The sequence below is a fragment of the Panthera leo genome, chromosome A3 (assembly GCF_018350215.1).
Source record: "Panthera leo isolate Ple1 chromosome A3, P.leo_Ple1_pat1.1, whole genome shotgun sequence".
Taxonomy (NCBI): domain Eukaryota; kingdom Metazoa; phylum Chordata; class Mammalia; order Carnivora; family Felidae; genus Panthera; species Panthera leo.
In genome coordinates, this window is record NC_056681.1 from 1940653 (window position 1) to 1954848 (window position 14196).

The 14196-nt window shown below is 56.1% G+C and overlaps 1 protein-coding gene across 1 annotated transcript in view; it reads left to right on the plus strand.

Annotated features, from left to right (window-relative positions):
* TAF4 (TATA-box binding protein associated factor 4) overlaps positions 1 to 13919 on the plus strand; it is a 65683-nt gene extending 51764 nt beyond the window's left edge. Inside the window, exon 15 of the mRNA XM_042930496.1 lies at positions 12548 to 13919. Coding sequence (XP_042786430.1) covers positions 12548 to 12715 — 168 coding nt within the window. The 3' untranslated portion in view covers positions 12716 to 13919. The remainder of the gene's footprint in view (positions 1 to 12547) is intronic.
* Positions 13920 to 14196: the final 277 nt, after the last annotated feature.

Here is a 14196-nt window from a genome sequence, read left to right on the forward strand (position 1 = left end):
TACCGTGGCGGCGGCGGCGAGGAGGGCTGGAGGGGCCCCGGGGGCGTCTCCGCTCTGTGCCCCAGGTCGGGCAGGTGCCCAGGATCCTCGACCGCCCTGCGCGCGCCCCCCCCCCCCCGCCCGCGGGCCTCCCCGGAGTACTTGTGCGCCCCACACCTCACGCTCACGTCGGCTTGTCGTGGACGCTGCGGGAGCCCGGGTTCTCGCCGCACGGAGGCTTGGTCCGCGTGCGTGGACGCGGTGAGCGTCGGGCCGCCCGCGGAAGGAGCTGTTGGAAGAGGCCCGTGCGTGGGGCGGGCGAGGAGCCGGGCCGGGAGTCCAGGTGCCGGGGAGAGGGACCCGTGCCGCTTTCCGTGTGTCCAGATTTTGTTGGTTTCTCGTGTTGTTTGTTGTGATATCTTCACACACGGTTATAAACCCAGCCTTAGGGTTTTGTTATCTTGGTTTACCGTCCGTTGTGTTTTAAGTTACGGGAAGAAAGACAGCCTGGCGTTTCCCGTTGGCGTGTGTAGTTTCTGCTTCTGGAGGCCGCGGTCCGGGCCTGCACGAGCAGCGTTTCCGTCGGCCCACAGGACCGTGTCCGGCATTTGTAGTGGGCGTTGCGCTGGTGGGGGCGGGGCAGGGCGGGGTTCGCTCAGCTTCTGTTTACTCGAAAGGGATGGCGTTCCCCCCCCTCAACTTTGAATAGTACTTTCCCTGAATGCAAAAGTCTGGGTTGACAGCCCTTTTTTTTGCATTGAAGATTTGGTCTCTTCTACGCTCCTGAAGGAGCTGAGCGTGTCCAGATGGGAGCCGTGTACTTTAGGTGAGGACGTGCTAAGAGGGATGTGGGAGCCCCACGACCAGGCACCCCTTATGCCCCTGCTCCCCGAGCCCCTCTGTTTCACGGCTGGAGTCCTTCACGCCGCGGAGGGCATCCCCGTCCCAATGCTGTGCTGTCTCGTTCCGGATCACAAAAAAGGTGGGAGGTTTCCTGGCGTGTTTTGCAAAATGGCAGAACCCTTTTTCCTAACCTGATCAGCAGCTGCGATGGATGTGTGACCGTCTCTCTCCCGTGGAAGACGTGGTTCCGGTGTCTTTGGGCCCCACGTGGTTTACGCTTGTGCCGCGCACCTGACGTATCTCCCTTCTCTGGCTGCTTTGACGTTTTCCTTGTAAACTTGAGAAGTTTGTCTCGGTCCTTTTTAGACTTGGTTCTCTTGACATTTGGCCTGCTTGGGGTTCTTTGATCTGTAGAAGAAGTTCCTCAAATTGGGGACATGGTGGCCTTCAGTTCTTCAAAATTTTTTCTGGTTCCGGTTTGCTTTTCCTCTTGGACTTGCCAGCGACACGTACATGAGACCTGGTGACGTTGCCCTCAGGTGTCTGGCAGCATTCATTTTTCTTTCGTCTTCAGGCAGGATGATTTCCCCTGTTTGTCCTCAGGTCCCCTGACCACACGGAGCCGTGTCACCCACAGGCAGCCATGGAGCCCACCCACTGAAGCTCGCGCCCACCGATGTGTTCACAGTTCTGGGGTTTCCAGTCTTTCTTACGGTTTCTGATTCTTTGCTGAAGTTCCCTGTCTGCTCACGTGTTGAGAGAGACCACAGCCCCCGGGACATCCTGCCTTTGGCCTGTTCATAAAAGCTGCTTTATGGGGCTCCTGGGTGGCTCAGTCGGGTAAGCGTCCGACTTCGGCTCAGGTCACGATCTCGCGGTCCGTGAGTTCGAGCCCCGCGCCGGGCTCTGTGCTGATGGCTCAGGGCCTGGAGCCTGTTCGGATTCTGTGTCTCCCTCTCTCTGCCCCTCCCCCACTCGTGCTCTGTCTCTCTGTCTCAAAAGTAAATAAACGTTAAGAAAAAAAAAATTAAGAAAAAAAAAGGCTGCTTTAATGCCTGTACGGGTCCAGGGTCTGGGCTCAGACCTTCTCTGCTGGCTGCTCTTCTCACCTGCGGCTCCCACTTTCCTGTTTCTCTGCGTGTCTAGCGATTGCCACTCGGTGCTGGAGATTGTGGGCGGCAGATGGACTCCCTCCCAGGAGTGCGGGTTCTCGCTTAGCAGACGGTTCATCCTGACTCGGTCGGGCGCTTTGTTTTTCCCTTTGGCGTCAGTAAGGGTCTGTGGAACGCCCCTCTGACCTAGTGTGCCCCCCGTAGACACTGCCTCCCCTGTCCAGGTGGCTCCCGGGGAAGGGCAGGTGGCCTCGCGGCTGGGTGCTGGGGTGGGAGCAGGGTCTTCCCGCTCGGGCAGGCGGGGCTCTGGCCGGGAGCGTCCTGTCGTGCGTGTCGAGCATGTAGCGGCCTCGCTCGCTGCAGCAGTGCCTCGCCCCGCGGTCCCTCTCGTCCTCCCGCAGGGTTCCTCGAGGGACCGTGTGCGTCACACGGATGATTCATCTTGATGTTGGTGTCTGTGTGGTCGTTTCGGTTTTCTGTGATTCCTCTGCCGGCTTGTTTTGGGATGGTTCGTGGGGAGGGCGTCTGCAGGTGCTTACACGCGGAAGCAGCTCGTGCCCTGTGTACTTGAAGGCCCGTTTGCGTAGCTGTGAAATCCTTGTCTCCCATTTGCTTCCCTCGAGAATCTTGAACGTGTTACTCCGGATATGTATTCCTGGCATAAAGTGTTGCTGTTCAGGCCTGATGATAGTCTAATTTTGTTTCTCTTATACGTCATGTGTTCTTTTAGCCCAAGTTCCCCAAAGAATTTGTTTTTTTTTTCTTACGAGCCTTTAATTTTCCTTGGAACCGGTTGTCTGGGTTGGCGGTCTCGGGTATGGGTGGCGTTCACGCAGCTTCAAGTCTGTTTTCGTTCGGGAACATCTCTGGTGGCTTGTTTCCCCGGCTTCCTCCTTGGAGACCCCGACGGGGACCGTTGTGTCGTCCTTGCCTCTTGAACCCTCTGTTGGCCTCACTTGCGCTCACGTTCTTGTGCTCGCGGTTTCTTGAGTTTTCTGTCTAATGTTTTCCCAACTCTGGCGCCTCGTTTCTGAGTTTCGCTAATTCCGGCTTCTCTTGTTCTTTACGACTGTCGTCAGTGTCTCTTAGCTTGTTTTGAGGTAGACCGTTACAGTTTTGGTCTGTTTGTTGATTCTGTCGTCTCGGTGTTTTTCACCGTCTGCAAGGATGTTACCCGTCTTCGTTTTCTCTCTTCCCTGTAGCAACTTGGGGGGGAGGGGTTCAATCCTCGTGCCGTCCCGTTGGCTCTTTTCACGTGACTTTCGTTTCCTCAAACTCGATGGGCGTGTGTGTCTGAGGTAGCCTGCGAACCTGGCGGAGCCCCTCTCTCGTGGCCTTCGTGTGCTGGACGCTTGCTGTCAGCATGCACGGCTCCCCTCCCCGCCTCGCTCCTGGGCCGTCCCTGTCTCCACCGCCCCGTCCTGCCCACCTTGTTTCCTACCTCCCGATCTCGTCCGCGGGATGCTGCTCTGTGGCCGCTGCCCCCTGAGGCCTCCAGCCCGGCGGGAGCCCGTCCTGCACAGTTCTGGGGGTCCCGTTCGGGCTTGTGGCCGCCCGCGGCTCGTCTTCGCGGGGTTTGCTCTAAATAGCGGTTGCTGGTTTTGGGTTTGGCCGCTCAGTTGCCGTGAGTCATACACGGGCCTTTGGGAAGATGAAGAAACTGCTGCCCCCGTTGCTGTCTTCCCAGCAGACGGTGCTTATTTAAAAATACAGCTTTCTTTTCATTGAAAATAGTTCCAAGCCTACAGAAGAGTTGTAGGAGTAGCGCTCACAGCTCTTTGTTGATGCTCTCAGTTCTGAGTGTTGCATGACCCCGACCCCGTCACGGTGTCTCGTGTGTGTGTGTGTGTGTGTGTGTGTGTGTGTTACACGTGTGTGTTACACGTGTGTGTGTATACGTTCCTCTGATGGAGCGTTTTGCACCCCTAGTGCTGCTACCTCCGGGCCCTGTCTGGCACGAGGCCGCACAGACTCCAGGCGGCATGTCTGCCTGTCCTCATGCCCCCGTGTCACCAGTGGCCCCAGTAGCATCTCCACGTCTGTGCAGGGACGTGGGGCATCCGGTTGGCTTGCACGTGAGCCTGTTACGAATCCCTCGTTCTCAACAGCGCTCAGGGGACGGCACTTCCGTCCACGGGATGAGCCTCGGCCTGGGTCTGTGTGACTCTGGCAGAAACGCCTGCATCTCGATGGCACTGCGTCCAGTCTGGCACATGAGGAAGCACCCCGTGTGGTGACCTTCCTGCTGATACGGACCGTGGTCACCAGGTTCGGCCACACTGTCCGGCGTGTAGTCACCGCCGTTCGGTTAGTATTTGTTCGCCTTGAGCGAGGAGGTGTTCCAGGACTCCGCGGGCCACCCCAGCCTCCGCGCCATCGCGGCTGCAGGCCGTGACGTCTGTCCCCTTCACGCCTTCTGCTGCAGGAAGACCTTTCCCTCCGTCCTCCGTCCGCCCATTTGTTCGTGCGTTTGTGCGCCACCGTGGCCGGGGCCGTGGTCTCCCGTGGTATTCGGTGGGTTGTAATCAATCTCTCGTTATTTCTAGATTTGGGCAGTGGAAGCTCCTTCAAGCTGTTTCCATATCCTTTTGAAATGTCACCCTTGTTGACACGTCGCGGTTTTGCCGGCAGGAGAGGCATCCGGAGCCTCCGGTACTTCTGCGCCCTCGGGCTCCCGGCCAGGAGCCCCGGTCCCCCGCGGGGGGCGGCGTGTGGAGGCCGGTTCCGGGCGCCTCTGCAGTCCACGCGGGGGAAGGCGCGTGCAGGCACAGCCCTTCTGCGTCTGAAGCGGTCCCCGCGCTCCGGCGGGCACCCCGCTTCTGGGCCGCACCCAGGGGCGGCTTCCCGGCCTCCTCCCTGTCCTCGCCCGTGAGTCCGTCTCCGTGGGAGATCGAGTTCCGTCATTGCCGATGTGTCTGGTCTTTCGCTCAGCACACCCGGCCTCCCAGACGCTCTGGCTGCTGAGGCCCCGGCGCTGGGGGGAGCGGCGGGCAGGCGGGCAAGGCCCGTGGATGAAGGTCCGACTGGGTTCAGATGTGTCTGGAGGACAGGCCAAGGAGCGGGACGAGCGTGTGTTTCCAAACCCCACGGGGAGGGCCGGGCACGAGGTGGCTGCTTGCGGTGAGCGCGGGGACCCTGAGCGACACGGTGGAGAGACGCAGGTCGCCAAACACTGTTCTGGGAGGTTTTTCATGCGTTGTTGCTTTTGTCTGTTTTTGAACTTCAGAGGGAGGCTTATGTGTTACATATATAACAATTAACATAAAATCCGTACTTTAAAAAGTTCTCCATATGCCTCTCCTCATCAGTGGTAATGCTTAGTTCTTTTTCTTTTTTAGTTTGGGATTCTTTCCTTGGGATAGGTCTTTTTAAAGTAACTTTTTTTTAACTGATTTTGTTTATTCATTTATTTTAAATGTTTATTTTTGAGAGAGAGAGGGAGGGAGGGCAGGAGCATGTGAGCGGGGGAAGGGCAGAGGGAGAGCAGGACAGAGGCTCTGAGAGGGGCTCCACGCTGTCAGCACGAACTCACAAACCGTGAGATCATGACCTGAGCCGAAGTCAGATGCTTAACCGACTGAGCCCCACCGGCGCCCCTGAACTAATTTTAGACCCGTGGAAAAGTTAGGTAAATATTGGAGTATTTCTATACACTCTTCACCCAGCTTCCTGTAGTGAGCCATCAGTGTGCTTAGATGGTTCATAAGACCTTATTTGATTTGGTTTTTCAGAATTTAATTTTTTAAAATTGTAATACAGCTTGTTTTTTGGAGGAGTTTTAGGTTCATAGCGAAACTGACTGAAAGTACAGAGAGTTCCCGTGTGCTACCTGCCCCCGAACACGCACAGCCTCCCCACCGTCAATACCCACCGGAGGCTACATTTACGAAAACTGATGAGCCTCCACGGACGCGTCATCACCACCGAGTCCACGTGCGCCTTGGGGTCACTCTCGGCGTCGTGCGTTCTGCGGGTCTGGACAAACGTGCGGTGACGGGCGCCTACCTTCACAGCATCGCGCGCTCTAGTGTCACGGCCCCGAACCCCCCCGAGCTGCGCGTGTTCATCTCCCCGCTGCCGTCACCCCCACCTCCCGCCACCCCGACGGCCACTGACCCTTTGCGTGTCCCCGGCTGTGCTTTTCCAGGAAGTCGTGTGGCCGGACTCACGTGTGGGGGCTCCTCAGATCGGCCTCCTGCCTTAGTGACGAGCGTCGGAGCCTCCTCCCTGCGTTTTCGCGACCGAGAGCTCGTTTCTCGCGAGCACAGAGTAATGGTCCACGTTGTGGATCTACCACAGTTTATCCGTCACCTTCTGAGGGACGCCGTGGTCGCTTCCAAGTTCTGGCAGTCGCGAGCACAGCCGCTATACAAATCCGTGGGCAGGTTTTTGTGTGGACACGAGTTTTCGACTCGTGGAGATAAATCGCAAGGAACGCGATGGCCGGCTCGTCCGGTGAGAGTATGATTCGTTTTGTAGCCAAACACCAAACTCGCCTCCAAAGCGGCCGCGCCATCCTGCGTTCCCGCCGGCAACGGCCGAGCGCTCCTGCCGCTCCGCGCCCTCGCCAGCGTCTGGGGTCGTCAGGGTCGTGGGTCTGGGCCCTGGTGACAGGCGTGCGTGGGGCCTCGCTGTTGTGATTTGCGTTTCCCTGACGACCTGTGATGAGGAGCGCCTGTCCCCGCGCCCGTCTGCATCTGTGCGTCTTCTCCGGTGAGGGGCCTGCTCGGGTCTCCGGCCCGTTTTTCATTCAGGTTTATTATTGTTGAGTTTTGTGAGTTGTGTGCACAGTTTGTTTGGGGTGATGGTCCCTGACCAGATGTTTCTTTTGCAAATATTTTATCTGTGTTTGATTGTCCCCATCGTCCCCCTGGGGACCTTTTCCTGTTGTCACTCAGGACCCTCTTTGCTCCTTCCTCCGTCGCTCCTCGTTCCCTCCTGATCTCAACGCTCACAAAGTGTGGGGGTCACTTATTTGGTACAGAGTCCCTCAAGTTGGGTTCATCCTGGGTTTCCTCACGATTAAGTGCACGTTCCATAATTTTAGCTACAATTCACAAAAGGGATAAGGTGCCCTTCTGAGCGCGTCACGTTGTGGGGACTTGGATCCTCTGGCTAAAGTGGTGCCTGCCGGGCGATCACGCCGTGAGCTCCTGCTTTCCCATCAGGTGTCTCCCGCAGCGGCTGTGGTGCTGTCTGCCCTCCGTCCTTTCCGCCCCGCCCCGCCCCCCGCTTATTCCTTCATTTAACGATGACTTGTGTGCCATTGTGCCACGCCGGATGACCTCGTGCCCGAGGGTCTTTGTGTTCTGGGGCGCACCGCTGAGGGTGCAGCAAAGTTGCCAGGAGGTCTTGTTAGGAACAGCCGGGCTCCCCTCCCGAAGATCGGGTCGCTTCGCTTTCCCCCGTCTCACCAGCACCGCGGGAGATTGTTCATGATTGTTTAAAATTGTGCCAGTCCGGTGGCGACACGGGGAATCTTGGTGACTGTGCTGTGGGTGCCTGAGAACGGGCCTATTCTCCCGAACGGCGTAGAGCTTAATAGATTTCCACAACACACACCGCTGCTCATGCGGACCAGTCTTCTGAATCCTTGCTTATTCTTGTCCATTCGATGGGTCTCGTACGGACTGTGGCGATGTCAGTGGTGCGTTTCTGTCTTTATCTCCTGTGTCTTCTGCAGCTGATGCTTTGTAGCTGGGCTGTGTGTGCCACGTTGTTGGGTACGGAAGTATTCGGAAGTGTCACATCTTCTGTGAATTGGCACTTTTAGCGTTAAAAAATGTCTGCCGTTGTCCAGTGGGCTTGAGCTCTGCTGTGTCCTGAGTTAGGACCATCATTCACCCCGCTCTCTGCACTTCCCTCACCAGAGAGAATCTCTGTCCCTGCTTTGGTCTTATACTTCCTGATTTTAGGTGTGGCTCACGTCTATAGCACGTGGCTACGTCTTGTTTTCTGAGCCGAATCGAAAAGCTTTCCCTCTATTAGGTGAATTGAGCCCATTCGCCTTCTTCTGATATGATCAACACGCTTGGTCTCTTCTGTCTCAGTGTTTTATAACTATGCCTATTTCTTACGTTTGCTATGATTCTCTTCCTCTGAAGTGCGTATTCTTTGCTCTTTAATTAAAATGTTTGTATTCAGGAAGGCTTACGGTTGTATTCTGGTGGTTATTTTTGCACATAAACCTTGTTAAATGTCCCCTGGTTTTTCTTAGCTGTTCAGCTTCTTAGTTCCCATAGGGCTTGAGCCCCGCCCACTTTCTCTCAGCAGCCAGTGCACACGCCCCTTGCTCTCCGCCCTCCCGCCGGGCCCCTCCTCAGCTTCAGTAAGCGGTGTGGTTTCCTTACAAGTGCTTCCGCCCGCCCCAGCACTGCGCGTGTCCCTGCCCATTCCTGCCTTGGATGACGACTGCACTGTGGCCCAGCCTGCGGAGGCCTCCATGCAGAATCCCTGACACTTGCATGTTGCAAAAGGTCTTTCTGTGGCTTCGATAGGGAGGACGGTCTGGCTTGGATATAAGATCCTTGGCTCGCACTTTCTTTCAGTCCTTCTGTGAATGAGCATCCGTGGTCGTCCTGCTTTGGAAGCTGGTTTTGAAAAGCCCCGATGCCAGGCTGATTCACTTGCCTTTGTCATTTATTCTCTTTTACACGAGGCCTTGTCTTGATCTTTGAAAACTAGCAATTTCACGAGGAGATGTCAGAGTCGGTTTTCATGGGACCTTTCAGTGTGTAGATTTGGTCTTTCTGGTTCCTGGACTCTGGCTTCCGTGTCTGTTGTGTTCTGTCTGCTTCCTTCTTCGGAGGCTCTGTTAACACAGGCCTTTGCTTGCCCGCCACCTGCCCTTCCCCAGACCTTCCGCGGCTGCGCCCCTCACGAGCCTGCCTTTCCTCGCGGGTCTGCCCTCGGTGCCTTGCAGTTAATTTATGCACTTCTGAGAGATCTCTGTGTCTCCTTCCCATTTTTTTCTCGCATTTACTCCACTCTCATCCCTTCTGTTTTTTAATCTACTTCTCTTAACGTTAGGGATTTTTCATTCAGGGCACTTCTCATGTCGTCAAATGTTTCAGGACATCTTTTGGTTGTTGGAAGTGTTGTCTTAATGGTTTTCTTGTTTTTCCAGACAGTCTCTGATGTGCGTGGAATTCTGTTTTCTGATTTTTTGCGGTAGATCTTGACGGACTTGCTAATCTTGGGTCACTTTTGCCGGGTTTGGGTGTCTCATCAGACTTGCGGTCTGATGGCGCCCTCTTCTGACCGTGCTGAGCAGTCGGGTAGTGTGGCCGGTTTTCTGTTTGCGTTGCTTGTAGGAGGGTCCTGTGTCCTTGGCGGTGACGTCCCGGTCTTGCAGGAGCCTCAGTGTCCCTTTAGTTCCTTCCCTCGTCGGAGGCTCTGTGTTCTGAGGACTCTGGACGCTAGACTGGGGTGGACCGGCCATTCTGGGTGGCCTCTGTCAGACCGCGGCCCCTCGCTGTCTCCATCCTCTGCCTTTGCCACGTCACCTGTGGGTTCGGGAGGACCTGCCAGGTGTCCTCATCTGGAGTCTTTCTGGAGCAGGGCGCTCCGTGCCGCCACGTCTGCCGATGGAGCGATGCCTGGGTAGATTGGTGCCTTCTTGTTCTGAGTTGGTTTTGGGGAGACGGAGGGAGGTGTCGGGGTGACTGAGTGGTATGTGTCCTCCTGAGGAGAGTACCTGCGTGTCTTTGCCGCCGCGTGTACTCCCGGCCGCCTGTCTGCACCGGGTGCTCTGTTTCGTGGACAGGGAAGGCGCAGAGACGGGCGCAGGCGAGTTGGGGAACTGAGGGGAGCAGGGCGAGCCGGTCGGAGGCTGTGCCATTGGGTTCGCTGGAACCGGTTCGGCCCAGGCTCCTGGCTGTCCAGCTGAACGCGGGGCGGGGGCGCAGCCTTGAGGGGCCCCTCGCTCGGGAGCCGCTTGGCCGTGCTTCTGGGGGCCCGTGAGTGCGGGGCTCTTGGCTGCTGTGGCCCCGAGGTGGACGTTTCCCTGAGACCGTGCCCAAGGGCCCGTGGCACCGGGGCTCACGTGTCGGCACGCATGGCGAGCACCCGGCCACGCCGGGGGCTTCTCTCCCCGTGAGCATTGGCCCCCAACTGAGGTGGCCCCACGAGCCGGGATTTGGACGGAAAGTGGGGTTTTTCCCATTCGGTTTTACATCAGGTGCTCATTGCCTGTCAGATCGATTGTGGCATTTTGCCAATGGCAAGGTTGCCTTCAAAAGAAATAGCTCTTTTTTTTGTCTTGGACCAGCCCCGTGACCGGGCTGACAGGTGTGCGACGTGCTGTTTTCAGGGGAGGACCTGCTGTGTGCAAGCGATACATCCAGGGTCGCCTTGCTCTTAGCCCAGCGCCTGCAGAGACCGGGCAAGGCAGCCCTTTGATGGGGTGTGGGTGTCACCGCTCCCCCCGGGGGCCACCCCCCGCCCCCCCACCGGTTGTTCCGTGATTCTGGGCTGGGCGCGGTGTCGGTAGGCTGGGTGGTCACGGCCGTCCTCTCTCCCGGGCTCCGGGCCCCTGTGACCCCTCCCGCAGCCAGAATACCCGATGAGCAGTATGACCAGGACCCTGGCGGGGGGACGGTGAAGTGCGTCCTTCCGTTTTGGCGTGAGATGGGGAAACGGTGCTCGGCCCGTGTAATTAGGAGCAATGTGACTATTAAGTAGGATCTCTTTGAACATCGGCCTTTTACAACATGCAGAGAAACACCAGGAATTGAAGTTTCTCGCTGGCCCTCAGAGCATGCCGCCTGCACCTGGGGGCGGCCCTCCGCCGGCTCACTTGCCCGTTAACGCTTTGAGACCAGTTGTGGTTTCTAAGAAATATTGCAGTATTATTGCAATAATATCACCAAGTGTTATTTGTCTTGAGTTCTGACCCGGTAATTTCCACCTGAAGTGGGGGCCCTGTCCTTCCTGTTTTTGGCTGTTGGCTTTCTGTTTGGAAAGTAGAAACATCAGACGTGGTCCAGAATTGGTCACGCGTGTTGCAGAGATGTTTCGGTCCGTTAGGTAGGTAGTGCCTTTGCTCTCTGCGTGGCTGCGCCTGTCCCCGTGAGTCTTGGCGTCTGCAGGGGAGGTGCAGAGGGCAGGCCACCGTCCGCGGGCAGCTGTCTTCCCAGAAACTGGCCTCTGCTTGGGCGTGCTGGGCTCTCCCCATGGTGTCTGGGGTGCAGAGCGGCGGGCCCCCGACGGGCCCCCGGGCTCCTGCCGCTCCAACGTCATCACAAGCCTCTGCGGGGGGAGGGGAGGGGGTGGGGTGGCGCGGTGTGTGTCTTGCACAAAATGCTCCTTTAGGGCTGTTACCGAGGCTCAGGAAAGCACGGAGAAACCAGAATTGTTCTTTCAAACAAGGAAAAGTAGCTGCCACGCCACCTGGCCTGGAGGAGGGACCTCAGCTGTGAAGGGTGGTGGAGGGGGTGCAAATTGTAATTGAGGTCAAAGACGGGTGCGTGTGCACAGGGACTCCCCTGGGGGAAAGGGCTCAGGTGGCAGAGGGACCTGGTGCCCGGAGCGTGCGTGGGCCTCGCCCGCCACCTGCTGGCCGGCTCCCGGAACTGCGGCCTGGTCAGAGCAGGGCTCTTCTTCAGCTGTCGGGGAACCCTTTCCTCCCACCTTCCTAAGCTGTGAGAACATGCGGTAAAAATACCCTGTGTTATGTTTGCACTTGAAATATGCACGAGCAACTTTAACCATCAGAACACAGATGCTTAGTTTTCATTCTGAACGGAGAACCAGGCACCACGCAGTTGGGAGTTGTGTGGTCGGACGGAGATGCGGTGCTGGAACCCCAGGACCCAACACGACGCATCCGGGAACACCGCCCCCAGTGACTCCTTGTCCACGTGCAGGTGTCAGAGACTCGCAGAAGCTCGGCTGTTCCCCAGCGGTGCAGGCCCTGAGCCCAGTTGCTGCTGTCGCCCGGAGGTGGCAGTGTCCCGCTGAGACTGGCTGGGAGCAGGGTGCCCCCTGTTGGCCGCGGACGACCGCGGTGACCCCAGAGCTCTGCGGTCCAGCCCGCTAACCGGCTGACCGCCCGCCCGCCCACCCAGCCTGGGAGTTTAGACTTTGCAGCATTGGGAAAGTGCCTTTGCCGGCGACATGGGGACGACACGATTGCCCCGGGTGTGGCATCGGTCCCACCTGGCCGCCTGGACACATGGAGGTCGGGGACACCAGCTTCAAGCCCAGGAGCTGTCTTGCCATCCCCCTGGGGCAGGAGCCTCCGCCTGTGCCTTCTGCAGGCCCTGAGGGCCGGAGTCTGAGCCCTGGGAATTGCAGGGGTTAGTGCCCCTATGGGTGCTTGAGACCACCGGTCCCGGAGGTCAGCGTGGGGGCCGTGCCCCCTGCTCGCACCCCCTCCCTGTTAGGGACCCGTAAAGCACTTCAGCTCCAGGAGCAGGTCTGCAGGAAGGAGCCTGTCCCACACGTGGCTTCCTCCAGCTTCAGGGTTCCTTGGCACACCTGTAGGGACACTCGAGTGGCTGTGGGCACGTAGCCCTGGGGCCAGCACCTGGCCCTGCCCCTTCCTGCCAGCGCCTTGGGTCCCGCCCACCCGTGCACACCACTAACTCGGCTGTCTTCTTTCTCGTCACCAGGGGTCGGGCCCAGGCTCGGCGGTCCCAGGCAGCTCCGGCGTCGGAACCCCCAGACAGTTCACGCGACAAAGGATCACGCGGGTCAACCTCAGGGACCTCATATTTTGTTTAGAGAATGAGCGTGAGACAAGCCATTCACTGTTGCTCTACAAAGCATTCCTCAAGTAGCACAGGGCGGGCGCGGCGTCGCGGACGGAGACGCCTGGGACGCTTTTATATATTTGCAGATGACGCCTTTTGTAACAAGCAAATGGGATATTGTTTAAAAAACAGCCACCTCTTTACAACGGAACAGTTTTATATTCCTGTTTCTAAGTCAACTCTTCAGTGCGGAAGAAAACACGTTTCTGTAACAGAGAACACAGAGGCCCGTGGGCCCTCTTAAAGGACAATTAACTCTTAACTCATCTTTGATTGAGTGGCCTTCTTGCCAAACAAGCCATATATAAAAACTGATGGAATCGTTTAGCAAATAAGTAGTTGCCCTCTGTCACCTCGTAGCGGTTTCTACATTATTTGTGCATTTTGGTTCATTCAACCCGACTTACTGCGTAGGTGTGTGTCTACAGCGATGACCTCATTTCATTTATTTTATTTTTGTATTAGTCAGTTGGCAAAGCAGACTGATTTTTTAGACTATTTATCTGCCCGTCCCCTCCCTCGCCAGAGTCCCCGAGGAGCCCGGAGCCCACGGCGCGCCCGCGCGGAGCGGAGCCACCTTCCTGCTCAGGAGAGGCCGTGCCGCCGGCTCCTCCCGAGCGCGTGGTCGGCACCTGTACAGACGCAGTTTATTTGCTGTAGTTTGTAAAGCTGTAAAGTTAAAAGAAATGAAAACCTTTTCAGCATAAATATATTTTACTTGCACTGTGTTTTTTAGCTAAAAGTGGAAACTTAGATGAAATAAAATCAAAGTTGAGAAGAATCATCAAAAGACTGTTTCTCGGTGTGAATCAAGTGTTGAAAAATGGTTGGTGTATTTTGTCAGTAATTGTACATAATTTTTGGCACATAACATAAAAATGGCTATGTAAACTATAATTATTTTGCTAAGAGACTGTAAGCAAGCTGTGGGCCAACTTTACAGATGTCCAGAGCGAAGCCCCTTCTTTGTACCTATTTTTTTATTACAAATATACTAATTGGTTCTTTATATTTTCAGAGGTTATTGTATTAAATTGTCTATTGATAGTACTTTTATGACTGTAAATACTTTGGCTTTCTCCGTGTGAATCCTCACGTCAGACTTTAATTCGCGCGAGTGTGAACCGAATGCTGATCAGTATTTTTTATCGACACCCGAAAACTGTTACGCCTTTTATTTTGTCTTTTAGGAAATCCCTGTCTTTCCATTTTTTCATGTAAATTTTGCACAGTTACTTGTTCATATGTAAATATTTTACTTTCAAAAATGAAGTTTTTAATTGCTATTGTTTTATATAGGATTGAAAGAAAATTAACTCCTTTATTAAAAACAAATTTATCTGTATCCGTTTTGCCCGTTCTTCCCGGTTTTCCAGTTTTAGATCTGCCGCCAGAGACTCAGCTCTGGTTCCGCGGAGGCGTTTGTTTAGGGGCTCCTTGTTAGAATCGGTGTGTAAACCCCAGCCACTCTGGGAGGAATAGCCTGACCTCCGCAGACGGGACCTCCG